Source organism: Protomyctophum parallelum, assembly GCF_964188405.1.
Source record: "Protomyctophum parallelum genome assembly, chromosome: 20".
Lineage (NCBI taxonomy): Eukaryota > Metazoa > Chordata > Actinopteri > Myctophiformes > Myctophidae > Protomyctophum > Protomyctophum parallelum.
In genome coordinates, this window is record NC_139718.1 from 26,127,198 (window position 1) to 26,145,553 (window position 18,356).

Consider the following 18,356-nt stretch of genomic DNA (forward strand, 5'->3'; position numbering starts at 1 on the left):
ATTATAATTTAACAGTTGTTTAGCTCAGTGTCGAGTCGACTACACACAAGCTAACCTAGCTTGTAGATCCGTTCTTTTTGGCAAGCGACAGCCTCGTGCAATATGGGTATTGGTATATGGCCTTCATTGGCCTACATATCAAATCAGCCATGTCTCCATCCTGCACAAATGCACAGTATCTGGATCTTACAGTATACTGTTATATATGTCCGCCACCATGCATGCGCGGAATTGATATCCTATAAGATTGGCCATTTATTTCTGGGCACAGGTAATGGCAGGAAAAGAGTCGCGCTTCTATAATGATGCAACGATAACGGACAGGGACACAATAATGGCAGGTCAGGTGTATTAATTTGACTCGACATGTACATTTTAAGCAACCATGCCATCACCATGTTGTCAGGCATATGCCTGGTCATGCCCATAGCCATGCTGTCTGAAAAGGTAGGTAAGTAAGCGTGCATAAATAAAAAACGTATTAAACTAGTTTATATATATATATATATATATATATATATATATATATATATATATATATATAATTGTGTGTGTGTGTGTGTGTGTGTGTGTGTGTGTGTGTGTGTGTGTGTGTGTGTGTGTGTGTGTGTGTGTGTGTGATGGGGAGAGAGAAATGTGCAGTAGGCTTATTGTTATTATGTTATGATCATTTTATGTACACTGTACATGTAGGCCTCATATTAAACATAAATTACATGACACAAAACCAGATTGAGGCGAAACCACTTAACCACATGCTGCAAATAGTCATTTCACACCTATAGATGTATTTGTAATGTGTGTGATTCCTCTTTAATAGAAACTGGAATGCTGTGGGCTGCATTTTAGGAAATGGAAATCAGTGTAGGCTACTGTAGGGCTATGTATCTGGATATTTAGCCCGCTGACAAAACAAAACTACACGTTTGTGTTCTCAACGGTTTGGAAACTCGTAACCACGCATGGGGCCAACAATGCGGGGTCCTCTCTGCCCCTGTGTCGGAATTTCCCGCATGGACTGAGTGAGCTTGCTCCGTAAATTACAGCGGTTTGCATGCAAGGGGAAGGCCATATATGGGCATGGAAGTGGGTGTGGCGAACAGGCTAGAGAGAGGGAGAGAGAGAGAGATGATCACAAGACGGGGAGAAATGTGTTGTTTCGCTACGAAGAGAAAAGGCCGCATTGCCAATGCGAGCGACTGTTTTCGTGCAATCGTAGTGCAATAATGTGCAACGAAGGCGGAGTGGCCTCCGCGATTCTGCAGATCGGCGCCTCGTTTTGGACCGGATAGCTCGCTGGTGTTCGGCAAACCCAGAGCCCACCCCTGCTTCTTGACTTGAAAAATAGTCGTGAGGTCAGCGTTGCATGAGTCAACCTTGGGGATGTATGCAGTCATCATCGGGGCTCAGTCTTGCACGGCCCAGTTGGATGCTTGGAGGACCTGTAGTTGGTGGTGATCTGCGGCCAACAACGCTGTTTGCACCAGCTATTATTATGACAGACACCGTAAGTACCCGAGCTGAAAACCTCATCGTTGCTGCTGGTTGTAGTGCAGTGTGATCGACAAGCATGTGGTTATTTTGGCGACAGTTTGTTGACAAAGTTTGTTTACCTTCTCTCCCTTCCACGGACCCCCTCTGCACTTCACTTATTATTGTTCGACCACATCGACGTATGTGCTTATTATCACTGGTATATATACTATACACTAGGAATAAAGGGTATTTTCCTCACGGAGAGTGGATTATATTGGACGTGTGGCGTAACAGATGTGTTGACAAGTAATAAGTGAGTCCATGACATTATTGTATTCCAATACTTCAACTCGGGACTCATGCTACTGCTTCTAGGCGCATTGTTGCCTGGGTTGCAGTGGCATTAGTAACTGGATAATCCGTTTTCTGCAACAAAGGGCTTCTCGTAAATAGCGCTGAGTTAGCTGGCAACAGAGGAGGGGGTCCGGGAAAGGTCTATATAGTATATAGTAGGTGTTTTTCCTCTCTCTCTGTCTTTCTCCATTTGTCTGATGATGACAGCCCAATTCACACTTGTAGTCTATTAACTATAGTAACTACACGATCATGTCTGTCTTGACTCTTGCATGTTCACTTTCGCCGCGACTTGGGGTGGCATGGGGTGGTTTAAATTGGGAAACGGTAATGGATTTACGACTATTTAACGCGTCGTCTTGTTTATTGAGTTAAACCCATGATGCTTGTGTAATACTGTACCTGTGATGCGTCATGATCCCTCACCTCAGATAGAGTCAGTGTGCATACTGTGCATGCTCACCGAGCGCCTCATTTAAAATAACTGTTTCAACACAGTGCATGCATTCTGCAGAAAGATAATTATTCCTTTAGCATTACAATTTTGAGATTTAGCATTATACACATATAGAAAAACGATATAATTGCTCCCCAGACTATGGCGAAGTAGGCCTATATACACAATGCATAGCACGTTATAAGCATGCATGACATGTCTAGCAGTTTGGATCACCACGTTTTTGTTGCCCTGGTCAGTCAGGTTCTTCAGTCTGTGTGCTGCCCCACAGCGGAGCCAGTGCAGGATCTGAACAGCTGCAGCTGTCTATTTTAAGGTGTGTGTGTGTGTGTGTGTGTGTGTGTGTGTGTGTGTGTGTGTGTGTGTGTGTGTGTGTGTGTGTGTGTGTGTGTGTGTGTGTGTGTGTGTGTGTGTGTGTGTGTGTGTGTGTGTGTGTGTGTGTGTGTGTGTGTGTGTGTGTGTGTGTGCGCGCGTGCACATGCACGCATGCTCGCTTGTTACATTAGTGGGGCACCAGAGTAAAGGGTGACAATTGTTGATCTCTTCTTCAGATGTCAGAGGTAGCCTCAGTGTACCCCATATATCTTAGATTCCTATATTTATGCATGTCATCCTGACAAATTGCATTGTGTAAAATTCTGCAGTAGGCAAGGTTAAGGTTTGCCCATTTTTGCCTTTGCAGGAAAGCTTCAAGTATTGCTAATGCCACACATAAGCATTCTAATGTTATCTGAACAATAACAATAATTTCCCCAGATATTTATGTTTTTATATTCTGCAATCTGTTGCCATGGCAGTGCAAATGTCTCTCTGAGTACCAGTTCTTGCAAGGCATGTAAAGCTGCTTTGACTTACAAGACTATTCAGCACTCACTTTTCATTTTTTACATTTTCCTTTTGTAATGACTCAGCCTTGCTCAGTTTTCATTTGCCCTTCCCTTTTGAGGATGCATGCATGGTTCAAAGGGCACTGGCTTCCCTTTATTTCTGTGACTGATGAGTCAGAGGCTGTTGTAAAGAGTAATTTGTGTAGCGTTTCAACAACTGCTTTTGACCCATTTCTTTCTATGTTGGTGTCGACAAAAACCACAGGGGGGCTTCAAGAAAAGTGCAGAAGGTTTCTGTGAGCTATAGTAATTAATATTTTTAGAGTGCACACTGCACAGGGAGAAAGTGCTCCAGTTACCAATTAACTCCACATATTGAACCTGAGTTGACACACCCACCCATGTGTTCTTTTGTAGCCTGATAATCTTTGTGAGAACCAAAATGTCCTCAGAAGGATATACAGAGCTTAAAATAATTGGAATTGGTAAGTGAGGACACTTGTCATGGGAATGTTTTAGTGTTGGGACATAGTTTTCAGCTTATAATTAGATTTAGGTTAAGCTCAGATGTAGACATGTATAAGTGATGTTAGGGTTCTGGTTAGGGAGTTTGACGTTGTCAATGGAAACCATTCAAACGTCTTCACAAGGATAGAAGTGCAAGATTTATTTTAGTCTGTCCATTTATGTGTGTCAGTGTTTCTGTATGAGCTTCAGTGCTACGCCCAGGCTGTCATAAACTGTGCCGTAATATCACCCCACAACATAATTTTCAGGAACCATCGATTGAGACATCTCTCCAAACTCCCACCCGGGTCCCTAAAGAGCTAGATCATCTATCTGTACAATCGACTGTTTGCAGGCCCATATCCCAGTGTCATGTGAGTTTAGCTAATAATGACATAGCTTAGCCCGCCCACCCCCTCTTATCTCTCCGCCCCTCCTCTATTCTCCCACCCAGTACCTTTCAGCCGAGGTCTATTGTTGAAAAGGCAAACGGCAGGTTTTGACATCGCTGAGGCGGGGCTGACAATGGAAGCCCCCTGCAGGGGACCTCTTTAGTTTGAGTGCACCCTGCTTGACCTCCCCCCTCTCCCATTCTCATTTCACAGGGAGCTGTACATGAATCAGCAGAACACATGGACTCCTTCAAGCCGGCCACTGAGTAGATCACGTACAACAGCAGAGGGGAGTACCTTGTTTGACCCAGACAACTGCTCTTACCACCTTTTTTATGCTATTGTATGTACCCTGTTAAGGGGTATACGCAAGCATTTTTTCCCTTGCTGTTTCATTGTATAGTGGACTTATACAAATAATAATTAGCTTCAATAAATAAATAGATAAATAATAGCTGGTGGACTTGTTGGGGCAGGGAATATCTTTTGCTTGCAGTAACCCCCCCCCCCCCCCCCCAGTCCATAAACCTGCACATATTTTCATTCATGCTGGCCATGAGCGTACCGGCCCAGCAGAAGCCCAGCACTAAGAGAACAGGAAAGCGCATCACTTTTTTCACCGACCAAGGCTTAACGATGAAGGAAACATCTCAGCACCCAGAGGGCCCATACTATGGTCTGAGTGGCCCTGCCTCAGAGCCCGGACAAAGCGAGGCCGCTAGCACCGTGTCCTCCAACCCAGAGGCCCCTCACATGTATCTCAATTCGGTCATCTTCAGCCCGGATAAGGGTGACCAGAGCCGGGGTCACTATCAGCAAACAGTGCCTATGAAATGGGCTCCCCAGGAGCCTGGCCAGCCACAACAGCCGCCTCAGCCCCAGCAACAGAGAGCCGTAGCTTGGACTGCAATGGCTAACTGGGGACAGAACTTTGCTAATTACCTGGGAGGTGTTAATGTGACTGACTCAAGGCCCCAGGCTGGGACGTTTGCAAAGGCACTGCACGAGACCCCTGGCTTGCAGCAGCCACAACAGCAGCAGCCACAACCACCTACCAGGGCTCCAGACAAGCCAGTAGGGGCCAACCCTGCTGGTGAGGTCTACAGAGATGTGGCCAAGGCCAGGGACCTGGAGTGGGACCAGCAACAGCAGCAGCAACAGCAGCAGCAGCAGCAGCAACAGCAGCAGCAGCAATCCCAGGCGTTTCAGCAACCTCTTAAACCAGGGGCACTCAATGCTCAGCAACACAATGTGTCCAACCCAGGGGGCAGCTCAGTCCTACAGCCATTTCAGTTAGCCTTTGGCCAGCCTAAACAGCACCTAGCAGGCTACTACCAGACCTTCCAGGGCAACAGAACAACCTTACCCAACCTGAATTACTCAACACAGGCAAAGCCCCCACACCAGTTGCAGCAGCAACAGAAGCAAGAGCAAATACATCGGCAACAGCAACACCACATTCTCCAGCAGCAGCAAATGCAACAGCAGCAGCAACACCATCAGATGCAGCAACAGCAGATCCTCCATCAACGACATGTACAGCAACAACTACAGCAGCAACAAATGCAACAACAAATACACCATGAGCAGCAGCAAATACAACAGCAACAGCAGCAGCACCAAATGCAGCAGCAAATGCAACATCAGCAGTTGCCACAACAAAACCCTCATGTGCTTGACTATTACCCCAGCTCACAAAACACACACCCTCACCCACACGCACAGCCTCCCGTGGTGGTACACTCCCAGGAGACTACTGTACCTGCTCCACCAAAGGTCCAGGAGCCCATCATCCAGGACATCACGCCAGAACCACAGGAACCCAGTGAGCCCCTGCAACCTTCTCTCCAGCCTCAGTCTCAGCCCCAGCTACAGCCTCGCAGATCCAGGCGGCTCTCCAAGGAAGGTGGGGCACCGTCCGACAACCCCTTCCTCATCTCTTCCTCTGATCAGTTGGGCCCGGGGCCGCCAGGCTCCTCCCAGAACGGTGCAGTGGAGATCCAGGCGGCGCCGACAGGGGTCATCCAAAGCACACGCAGGAAGCGCAGGGTCTCTCAGGAAGTGAACCTGGAAACACTCGCACAGAAGGCCTCAGAAATGGAGTCTCTGCCATCTCATGTGGTTAAGGTGAGTAAGCTGGATGTCAGCAGCAGTGGGTCAGTGGGTTAAGGCACTCTCATGGTGCGTAAGGTTGTGAATGTTTAGTCTAGCTTTAGTACTCTAGTCCAAATCTGTATATCGGATATTGCTGCTATCTGTGTCTCTCTGTCCCTGTCCTATTTTCTCTCTTTCTAAATCATTACTTATGCTTTCATTCCTTTCAACTGTTAATAAACCTGAAAATCTACGTATAAAAAAAAAAAAAACTAAGTTGTAGGACAGTCTGTGACAGAGCATACAGTATTTACGCTAGTGTATATCTATCACTGTAAGCTGAATGCCTTAACTATAGCTTCAGAGCCACTTTGTGAGAGCTAAGAATCCATTTTGATTATGGTAAGTCAGGGTATAATTGCAATGGGATTTCTTAGCTCCCCAAGCAAATACGGGTATGGGAACAAACTAGGTCTAATACATCTAGTGTCAGGTAAAGCCTGCCAGGATTTGTGTTGTTTTGTAAATGATGCTTTTTCAGTAAAAAAGACTGTCAACACTCTGTGAACACAACAAACCACAGCTGAATGGTACAGTCCACTCTGTCTATGTAGATGGTTCTGTCTCTATCTCTCTTTGTACACAGTGCAATCAGTATACTGAGTAACGGTCCCTGCAGACTGCTGCGTTTTTATGATTTCCCCCAAAATGGCTTGAAATGTCATATGGCTGTAGTTTTAGGTTAGCTTTTAGACTAGCTGTTGCTTCAGCAAGGCCATGCCCTGGGTTCGCCACCACAAGTTGACTGAAACATACAGAGAGAGGCTGTGTGACTGTGTCGGTTACATGCCTGTAGTGTACACCCCCCATCTCCCCCGCGGTAGAGTGAAACTCCACCCTGGCAGCACCCTCCCCCTTCATACAGGGGTGGGGGGGGCTGGCCTGCTCTGCTTGCAATGCTCAGCAGAATACTGCTCTCTCCCTAGCCGTGGTGTAGGGGCTGGAGTTTTCCATTGGGAATAATGAACAAGGGACCCAGCGCAAGTTTGCAACCACAGTCCTAAATATGCACGCTTCTCCTTCCGCTGTTAAATACGTTGGCGCAGTATGGCCACATCGTGCAACAGTCCTCATCTGACACACAATGTGGTCTTGGTTTTCATGGCTTCAGAGTCTTCTTCAAAGTTGATGATTACTCAAATGCATACGCATGCTGGTGCAACTCATGCCCAATCATTATGGTTACTGCATGCAGCAATGTGAAGAATGCCATTGCAGGCATACCCTTTGACGAGATCCAGAGCAGCTTATCTTTCAATAAAGTATTGCGTTTCAGCTGGCAGAATTATTTTGGATTTTGGTTAATGTCATCATATCTTGTTGTGGAAATCTTACAGATAATGAGTGCAATATACCACCCAAACCCTTGTCTTAATGCATTTTCAGCAGTATATTTTCTATTTAGGGTTTCTTCCTATTAATAATGCATGCATAAATCAGTCTCATGATGTTGTATTGACTTCTCTGATTCATACCGCATTTGCTTGCTGATTCTATATCCTAGTAGTTTTACCGTCATCTTGGTTGGGGGGGGGGGGGGGGGGGGGGCTTTGTGCTTCAGCCCTTATTTAGCCTGTGTTCATTTTAATTGTTCTTATAATGTGAATGCAAATCCAGAATCATCTGAAGTGCCTAGCTCATCAATATTAAAATAGTAATGGCAATGAAATACAAGTGAAACTCATAGCTAGCATATGAGACTGTCAATGATTGATAAGAAAACCTTTGAAGAATATAACATTACAAAGAAATGTACCTCCTTAGCAGATTTACTTGAAACAATAAGCAGCATAACCAGTTTTGATGTCACTATATTAAAATACTGTGCACATAAGAATAGCTTCCTATTCAGTTACAGTTGTGTTAAGCCCTAACCACACCAAAGGGTCGCCATGTAACTTCTTGGGTCCAAACGGTTGCAAGGAGTTGCAAGGAGTTGCATGGTGACCCTTTGGTGTGGTTTGGGCCATTGAATTCCATGCGTTGAATCACTAGGGACAACACGCGTCAAGGCGTGTCAACGTGCAACAGGACTCGTATCACACCGCTGGGACAACGCTAAAACCGTCTCGACCCTTTGGTGTGGTTAGGGCTTAAGTCAAGTTGTTATGTAACACAAAGGTTATCAATATTTTACCATTAAACTTAAAATCCCACTGCCTCTCATGTACCTGTAGTATCCCTGCTTACCCCCTAGGGGTACACATACCCACATTTAGCTGATGTTTACTCATCCAGATTGGTTTGGAAATAGATCAGTGGAATTTACAACACAGATCATCCACAACATCATAGAGGTTTCCACCCTATGTATTGTTTACAAAACTACAGACACTGTAACCTAACAGGTGACCCCCCCCCCCATCCCCTTCCTTTATCTTCCTTAGGAACCACATAGGCCATGGAGCCCCGCTGAAGCAGAGGGTCTGAATGTCAAGAGGCCGAGAGATGACAGCCTCCTGCCTCTTGTCATCCCTGTGTCTGTACCAGTGCGGAGACCCGACCCCTCATCCCCAAACGGGGAGGATGGGGCAGCTCTCGACTCGACCGGCTGGCCCCCGAGACCCCAGGACTTCCAGGACCTGGGCAGAGCCGACCATAAGCCCTCTGTCATCGTCACCCGGCGACGCTCGCACAGAAACAACTTGTCAGAGAGCTCAGGCCAGGTGAGTCCAGTGTTACATTTTTTACTTTCAATGTCATGGCCTTTCTGGTGGCAGTGAGACTATAGGGGAAGTAGTGGGATTTTAACTTCAGTACATTTCTGTTTTAAATGGAAGTGAAAGTACATTTTGTTGTGTGACACTTTATTCTTCTATAATCTTTGCCACAATCTGCATCCATCCTTCCTTTTTTGTTTTATTTTTGCTTAGCTTCCCTCTCCCGATCGACGGCACCCCACCCCAGTATGTTCCTGAATCCGTCTGCCCCCATTTCAGCCCCCCACCCTTTGTCCCCTACTCTCTTTCAGCTGAGGTAGATTTAGTGAACTGGGTGCCCTGTCCCAGATCAGGAAGATTAACAGGGCTTATCCATACTACAGGATAGAGTGGACTATATGGTACTGGTACATTACTGTATACTGCACAGCTATCTTGCTCTCTCAAGGATTTCCCTGGATAAATAATCCAGGGAGTGTGTGTGTGTGTGTGTGTGTGTGTGTGTGTGTGTGTGTGTGTGTGTGTGTGTGTGTGTGTGTGTGTGTGTGTGTGTGTGTGTGTGTGTGTGTGTGTGTGTGTGTGTGTGTGTGTGTGTGTGTGTGTGTGTGTGTGTGTGTGTGTGTGTGTGTGTGTGTGTGTGTGTGCGCCCACACTACCTATACTGCATCACTGTCTTTTCTTTACATTTAACATTGTAGTCCGCTTCCTGTCTACACTGTCATGTAAACAAAAACAGCCTGAAATACATTTATAATGAATGTCCAAAACAAAACCCTGACATCACTGGACCTCTCCCCAGAATGGCGGGACAGAGGGCGAGAAAGAAGACGACGGCAAGAAGTCCAAGCGCCGACCACGACCCGAGCCTCTCTTCATCCCACCCCCTAAACCCGGCACCTTCATCGCCCCGTCTGTCTACTCCACCATGACTCCTTACCAGAGCCACCTGCGCTCCCCAGTCCGCCTGGCCGACAACCCCCTCACCATGCCCCCTTACACCCCGCCGCCCATCCTCAGCCCTGTCCGCGAGGGCTCCGGTCTCTACTTCTCCACCTTCCTGTCTTCTGCTGCTGCCAGCAGCCAGGGTCTGCCTCCGCCCGTCACTCCCAAGTCAGCCACACGCAGCCTGCTACGCTCCAGTGAGTCTAAAAAAAGCCCTCCAGTCTTCCTGGATCTAGATTGCATTGTTCACTTGCTGGTTCTTCTCAGACATCTAGCCTCTGGAAGACAAGTTGAATCATAATTTAACAATCACAGGAAACAATTATTTCCTCCTGCCCATGAATATCAGTGTATATATATCTATTATCTAGTCAGGAATATAAATGTTCATTATTTTCTGGAGTAGCAATCTAATGATTAGCTTAGTCAGAATATTTGACTGTAATGTGAAAATGGAACGGTAACTGAATGGTGTACTCCCTCTCAAAGGTGACAAGTATTTAATAGTCTGTAATAGACATCTGTAATAGACATCTATTACCACTGTTTACAAGAAATATGGTTTGATGATATTATTGAGTGGATATTTTATTTTTCTGCTCCTTTAGACAGCTGCGACATCACACCTCCTATCCTATCAGCCATGGGCGAGGCCACTCCAGTCAGCATAGAGCCGTGAGTACTCTGCAAGTCTGCAAGTGCATATCCACATTACCCTCCACCAAACCCTCCTCTGTTTACAAAAGACCAGAGCTGTGGAATTGGTCTGTCATTCCTCAGTGAAACGAATTGTGAAATAGTGAAACTTGCAGTAGCATTGCTATGAATCATCAACAGCAGCTCTGCAAGCGGTTTCTCAAACTGTACACACTGGGATCAAGACTTGAAAAGTCTTGAAAGGAGTCCCGGAATGAATAACGGTGACTTCTGAAAAACCATAACCCGCCCTTCCAAAGAAGCTTGCAATCTACCACTGTTGCCACTGGTATCTCCTTCCCTGTCAAGCATCTAGCTATAGCCATAGACACAGATAATAAAGTGCCTCTTGTCAGAACAGGCCCCCGTTATTAACTACTGAATGAAAGCCTAAAAGCTGACTCAGCCTCAAAACTAGCTAGTGCCACAACTGTCTGTGTGTCTGCTCCCAATGATAGCATGGACATTATTTTGTTTGGAAAGTTGGGATGGCAGAAGAGTGTGTGCTGATTCCCGTGGGCTTGAAAGGAACAGAGTTGGATCCCATTGGATTTGACCCAGATAGAGTCAATTTATCTGTGTCTTTTCTACCAGCAAAATCAGTGTGCTAGGGTGGGGAAAGGGACTGGGAGAAACCAGGATGCATTGTGGGAGCCGTTCACTGACTGGTACCAGCTGTTGAACAGTCAGGCGGGGACAAGAAGCAGCCAGCGCCCCATAAATCACCCTTTCGGCCCAGCCTGCTGCTGCTCCCATACATGCACCCAGCCATAGAGGCTTAGCTTACCCCAGCCCACCCACTCACCCTGGGGGTAGTCTGCCAGAATACACATATACTCAGCTGGAAATACTGCAGGCTATGGGGCCTGAGAGGGGCAAGGGAGGGTGGGAGGAAAGTAACATCCTTGGATAGGAATAGTCTGCCAACATGATGCAACATGATTACAGCTTATTTTCCATTTCCAGTTTCCATTTTAGCTCTGAATTGTCTGCTTTTGAATGACTTTTGATTGTAGAATCACAGAGTCAACTTTTTAGTTCGTAGGGAATTGTTTTATCGATAAAGATTTCTCAGTTGACATTTATGTCTTAGAACTAAATACGAAAGCATACGATAAAATATCGTTGACTCACTAGTACATTAACCGCAGACCTTAATTTCTGCATAACCAAAAAGGCACTTTTTTATTATTCTACATTCCCATTTCACTATTTCTAGGTACTTTCAGATGGGCAGCGATTAACGCGCCCCCTCATGAGCAGACCCCTTGTTGATCCATGCCCGTCTGGAAGTACCTTAATTCAGAAAGTGGATTCTTGTTTTTGAAATAAACATTTTGCCCTTAACAAGATTGTCATGAAATACTGTGTGTGTAATCTCAAACCGAAATATAGAGTCTTACATTAGTGAGTCACAATTTCACTTTCAGCTAAAACTTCCACACTGTCTGTCGTTGATGTCATGTCATGTCCCCCAGGCGGATCAACATTGGGCCTCGGTACCAGGCAGAGATTCCAGATCAGAGGCAGCGATCGGATGTCCACCTGGACCAGCACAAGGCTGAACTGGTCTGGGCTCCACTACACGATCTTGAGGAAAAACCAGACTTCCGGCAGAAGGGTAAATAATCCTATGCTTCCCTTCTCTTTCCTGTCTCTCTCTCAACTATATTATCGAATAAAGCGGAAATGCCATAAAAAATTATCTCAAAACAAAACATTTCCTTTTTTGCTTAGATTGTTTGTTCTGATTTGTGTCTGGAAGACGTCTAAGGCCATTGAGGGGTGTCTCCAACTACATTTCATTTTGCAGTGATGCATGTCACGTGTGTTGATTGTATATAGCAGCCCAGAACATCCACTCAGGACAATGCTGCACTATTCATCACATCTATAAGTGCTTTGTGATGTTCTTCTGTAGTCATGCTTCTCTCTCTCTCTCCCTCTCTCTCTCTCTCTCTCTCTCTCTCCCTCTCTCTCTCTCTCTCTCTCTCTCTCTCTCTCTCTCTCTCTCTCTCTCTCTCTCTCTCTCTCTCTCTCTCTCTCTCTCTCTCTCTCCTCTCTCTCTCTCTCTCTCTCTCTCTCTCTCTCTCTCTCTCTCTCTCTCTCCCCGCTCCTCTCTCAGTGGAGGACCTTATGCACCTGGCCTGCTCCAGTGCAGTGAGTGGCGGCGGGACAAACCAGGAGTTAGCGCTTCATTGTCTGTACGAGTGCAGCGGTGATATCATGGTAAGCATTATGGGAAATTCCCGAACTGACTGATATAGTCTTTTGACCAAATATATGCAAATATTAACTTCACTGTTAAGGATGTAACAATAACACACCCTCACGATACGATAATATCACTACAACAAGTCTACGATACGATATTTATCACAATATAAAAACAATATTTATTAAAATCATTATATATTAATTCCATTTCCCATTTGCGTCATAACATGAGCTTTGACGGTTATATAGCTCTGAGCTCTTGCAAAATCCACCCATCTGTGGTTAATGAGATGCACTCTGCTTGTTTTAGTGAAACTTAAAGATGGAGTGCCGTGATTTTTTTCCACCCTAAAACATGATCATCAGGTCTTATTGTTATATAAGGAGGAAGAAGTTTTTCCAAAAAGTGTACAGTATTTGTTAAAATCATGCTTTTATGTGGGCATGCCCACCAGTTCATTAAGTATACCTGGTTTGCCTGGTGGGTGGTGATGGGTGGTGATCCACCTGAACTGAAGCCACACCCACAGCTGTAGTTGTATGATAAAGGGGGAGGGGTTAGGGGAGGGGCTGTGATGTCACTATATTACTGTTTATTTCATTGGCCCGTTTGACTGTCAAGGGTTCAGCCTCCAGGAAGAAACCCTAAATACAAAGTTAATACACCATTGCACATAAAAACAACTCCAGGGTGTCTAATGAAGTACTATCACCCCATAGACACATGAAAAAATACAAAAATTGTGGCACTCCATCTTTAAGCTTTTGTCTTTTGGCACAGAGCTCGTACTGTCTGACTGAAGCAGTGTTTCTCAAATGGGGAAACGTGTACCTCTAGGAGAAGTACGCAGCCTCCGAGCCACTATCAATCGTTTAGGAGGAAAAATTTACCTTAAGTCTGTGACTTTATATTCACTGATGCATCTTGTTATTTATTCATCTGAGCTCTCTTCAGCTAGGCTCTTCGGCATAGCTGAATTTGTTTCCTCACAAGTTGTTGTGGTTGAAGATGTTCTTTCCCTGTTCTTGCTGGTCTTGATATAAAATGTCTTGATATTATCGTGTGCATTTATGATGGGCATGACAAAATCCTATTGTTTTAGTTTGAACAGCACTGAACACAGTGATCATGCAGACATTTGTGTAGTTTCACTAATCTTTAAAACATCTGCTAAGGTTTCTTACAGGAGGAATGTTCTGTGAATCAGTGGAAATATCTGCACATTTGATCGCTGTCAATAGCACGATCCTTCCGCTGCTGAAATTTCCCTAGGTACTGTAAATGGTAATTTAGCTGGTACAATTATGAGGGAATAATACGTTCTTAAAACCAGCACACTATATTTCCACCATTAATTGAGACAAAGCATGGCAGCATTTCAGTACAACATGGCAGTGATCCATATAACAGTGAGTGTGCAAAGTTTAATGGTTTTCTACTGTTTCACTAACATACCTTACTACTGTAACATACCTTACTGTAAGTACTGTATCTACCCTAGATGACATGAATTTATGTTGTTTCTGTTGGACTTTGGCAGTTTTGTAAAACAAATGTACTGTATGTTGATGTAGCGCATGATAACCCAAAAGCTTGCAATCCAGTGAATTCACAGTTGATAGAATTCACTGGGAGCTTTTTTCTTTTTTTTTTATCAAAAGGAGATTAGCACAATGCACCTTATACAGGCCTCATCTGTGAGCCTTTTTATACAAAGGACATGAGTTGTAGCTAGAGTTTCAGTGAAACTCTGTGGCAGACTGAGATGACCGAATGGTCCAGCGGTGAAGTGGAATGGATAGTGGCAGCACTTAACCACCACTTGAACCCTAGCATCCCAATTCTGGATCTCTGGGTATGTCATAATAGTCAAACATTCACTGAAAATGGGTGAACATTTTGCAAAAGTACCAGGTTTACAAGCTCCCGCCTTGAGTCTTGCAACTCAGACATGCGTTGAGATGGGCAATTTTCAGTGAAGGGATTTTGAGTAGAGGGCACCTAGTATAGAGCCCTGTTAGACCCCGAACAGCAACATATTTGGTTTGAGATTTAAGTGGTTAAGAAGTGCACACCAGCTGCACAGTCCAGGCAGTTGTGGTACACGGGGGCTATTGGGTTTGCACTGGTAGCCATGTTTTCCCGGACGGTTTGACTTGTTTTGTTATCCGATATTCTCAACGCTGTCCCTAGCACACACAAGAAAGCTCCCTCTCTGTCTGAACACTGCCGAGTAAAGGGCAGGGTTTGTATCCACACAGGCTCGTTTCAACCAAGTTGGCAAGGGGCAAGATTTCAGTCTGTAAAGAGAGCGGGTGGGGAGATGCGAGCAATGTCAAGCTATGATTTGTTGTTTTGCTTCTTTTTTGTGACTACTGCTCCCATTTCTTTGCCAGGTCTTGCTTCAGGTGATCTTTCGTTCTTTCTTTCTTTCTTTCTTTCTTTCTTTCTTTCTTTCTTTCTTTCTTACTTTCTTTCATCACATGGTCACTATCTGGTTAATAAACATTTACTTAGAAAAAATATATATCAGGGAAACTAATAGGATTAGCAAGGAATGTATACAAACAAAATTGCACGCATTTCTGTGTGCAAGGTCTATGTGATATAATTCTGCTTAGTCTACAGCGTTTCCTATGAATATTTATGACTAGGATTTAGACAAAAGTTCAGTGTGTGCTGTGCTGTTCAGTAATCAGACAGAAACATGGCTATTATAAATATACATAAAGAAATTTCTTTCACAAATTTCCCAAGTGTGTGTGTGTGTGTGTGTGTGTGTGTGTGTATGTATGTATGTATGTATTTGGTTAAAATGGGTAGGGTTTAAAAAAAGGCAAGAGTTTGCTCTGGTGCACTGGCCTAAAAGTGGGTCCTTAAAAACTGCTAAAACTTCTGAAATGTACTGTATGTATGTAGGTATGTATGTGTGTATGTATTTTAAAAGGGGAGGCTTTTTTGTAAAAATCCCTGCTCGCAATACCTTTATATATTTAAAATGAGTCCAAAATAGGGTTACCAGTGTATGTATGTATTTGGTTAGAATGGGTAGGGTTTAAAAAAAGGCAAGAGTTTGCTCTGGTGCACTGGCCTAAAAGTGGGTCCTTAAAAACTGCTAAAACTTCTGAAATGTATTTATGTAGGTATGTATGTGTGCATGTATTTTAAAAGGGGGGGCTTTTTGGTAAAAATCCCTGCCAGCAATACCTTCATATATTTAAAATATGTATGTATGTATGTATGTATGTATGTATGTATGTATGTATGTATGTATGTATGTATGTATGTATGTATGTATGTATGTATGTATGTATGTATGTATGTATGTATGTATGTATGTATGTATGTATGTATGTATGTATGTATGTATGTATGTATGTATATATCACAATCTGCCGTGTTCCAGTAAAATATGCCTTATCAACACAAATATTACTCCACTGATAGAAATGAACAATAGCCAGATGGGGTAACGTTAGATCCAAGAGGGGTAAAGTTTAATCTGTAGCTAAATGGCAGAGCTCTACAAAGTCTTGTTCTTGACCACAGTATCATCAAGCCAATACTAAACAATTAAGAGTACTCGCTGGTGTAGCATACTGTAACTGAATAAAAAACAAGTTGTGTTTTACTGCTGGATGGGAGACGTCAAGTTCCTTTAATGGCACAAAGCCTTACAATGGTGTTTGGGGTGGGGTGGGGGGTGGGGGTGAGGGGTAGTTGTTTGTAACTAGCTTGTTATCTCTTCTCTTACACCTGTCGCCATCCTCACTTATAGGCTTTGCAGTAGGTGCTCAGACTGGTGCAAGTCAAACCAAAACACATTAACACAATACCTTAGAAGCAAGTTCATTCATATGTGCTTCATATAACCTAATCACCGATACTTCCTAGATCATACTTCTGTTATTAAATCTCTAATGTATACGAGCCCCCGGACAAGAGCACTTTTTTTGTAGAAGTGGTTGTTTGTTGCAGGCATTAGCAACCAGCAACTGGTCCAGAGTTGTCAAGGAAACTGTGTGGGGGTGTGTGAGGTAGGGGTGATGTGTGTGTGTGTGTGTGTGTGTGTGTGTGTGTGTGTGTGTGTGTGTGTGTGTGTGTGTGTGTGTGTGTGTGTGTGTGTGTGTGTGTGTGTGTGTGTGTGTGTGTGTGTGTGTGTGTGTGTGTGTGTGTGTGTGTGTGTGTGTGTGTGCGCGTGTGTGTGTGTGCGTGCGTGCGTGCGTACATACATACATACAGGGTGTTCACAGTGCTAACATGAAACTTAATTTCCTAGTTACCAGTCGCTTTGTTCAGCATCCGTTTGACAGTATTGCAGAGTGGTGCTTTACAAGCTCATAAACTAGGGCTGGAGTGCCTGTTAGTCCAATCAGATGACTTGGTTGCAACTACCCATTACATAAAGACTCATAAGGCACACAATGGGAGTTATTGCAGTGTATTTTGTGTGCAGTCTCTGTACAGTTTCAATGTGATGAAAACTGACATTATGCATTGGTTTGCTTTTTCAGGCTGCCCTGTCTCTCCTAATGCTGAAGAACCCCATATTCCCAAAGCCTCATCACCTATCAGAATACCACTACTCAGGTAAGCAATCACCCACTGTATTGGTCACTACTAATGAAATACTATGCTTGTGTAAGTACAGTAGCCTATATACTGTATTGTTGCTGTTGGATGGAAAACGTGAATGTCCAAAACCGTTGGAATTTCAGAAATGGAAAAAAAAGAACCCTGTGTTCAGATGGATACAATGTAGTTATTATTTATGTAGTCACACGAAGCGCTTGTTAATACTTTTCATTGGCTAAATATTTATAAAACTCACAGACTTAATTACTTTCAAAGCAAAATAATAATTAATAATAATTGCGATGTGATTCGTTGAAGAATCAGCAATTCTTGGTACTTTTTACGCAACACTGACTTTACGCAACATAATTGTCATAGTATAAAATATTGCATTCATTTATTTAAAATATATATAAACAGACGAAATATGGACCTTCCTGACAGCAACAATATATTGTTTGTGTACTATTATGTAACTACTTCAAAGCGTTAAAAGCTGCATGGAACAGCAGAGTGTGGTGTTGAGTGACTACATATGGGCACGTCGAATAGCGTCCAAGATTGAGTTTACTTTCAAATACTTTCTAAACTTGAAGGCACTGGTTATGTTCTATCTAAGCAGTAGACCCCACCCATCTGGTACAGCAAACATGTTAAAACAAACAGAAATATTTCTTTGCAAATACTGTTTCACCCAAGGCTGATCCCTGCATCACTTCATGCATGTCTCTGCAAGTGTGTGTGTGTGTGTGTGTGTGTGTGTGTGTGTGTGTGTGTGTGTGTGTGTGTGTGTCCATGGGTGCATGCGTGGGTGTTATTACTTCATCTTGTGTGGTGTTATTATTTAATCGTGGGTGGGTGTGTTCTGTTCTGTTATCTAGTTTGTGTGCTGCCCTCCTACATTGCAACCTTGCTGGATATTGTGCAGCCCCCACCCCCCTTCTGTTACCCTGTATCTGTACAAAAGCAACTGCTGCAGCGAGAGTACAGCTGGGGTGGTAGGAGACAGCTTGTGTGTGGGCAGGGAGGACAGTAGGCTTTGGTGATGATGAGGAACGGAGGGGACATGGGGCGGTGACTGGAGGATTGTCAGGGTCA

General features: G+C 44.2%; 1 protein-coding gene across 4 annotated transcripts in view; it reads left to right on the forward strand.

The window, feature by feature from the left end:
* Nucleotides 1-18,356, forward strand: part of mideasb (mitotic deacetylase associated SANT domain protein b) — a 29,655-nt gene that overhangs the window by 407 nt on the left and 10,892 nt on the right. The window contains exons 1-9 of one of the 4 annotated variants that reach the window (XM_083791503.1): nucleotides 1,140-1,507; nucleotides 2,527-2,603; nucleotides 4,227-6,140; nucleotides 8,555-8,833; nucleotides 9,627-9,966; nucleotides 10,378-10,444; nucleotides 11,944-12,086; nucleotides 12,591-12,694; nucleotides 17,198-17,273. In XM_083791503.1, coding sequence (XP_083647629.1) covers nucleotides 4,560-6,140; nucleotides 8,555-8,833; nucleotides 9,627-9,966; nucleotides 10,378-10,444; nucleotides 11,944-12,086; nucleotides 12,591-12,694; nucleotides 17,198-17,273 — 2,590 coding nt within the window. In that variant the 5' untranslated portion in view covers nucleotides 1,140-1,507; nucleotides 2,527-2,603; nucleotides 4,227-4,559. Of the gene's footprint in view, nucleotides 1-1,139; nucleotides 1,508-2,526; nucleotides 2,604-4,226; nucleotides 6,141-8,554; nucleotides 8,834-9,626; nucleotides 9,967-10,377; nucleotides 10,445-11,943; nucleotides 12,087-12,590; nucleotides 12,695-17,197; nucleotides 17,274-18,356 lie in introns of those variants that run through there. The other 3 variants (XM_083791506.1, XM_083791505.1, XM_083791504.1) reach the window with 3 other exon arrangements.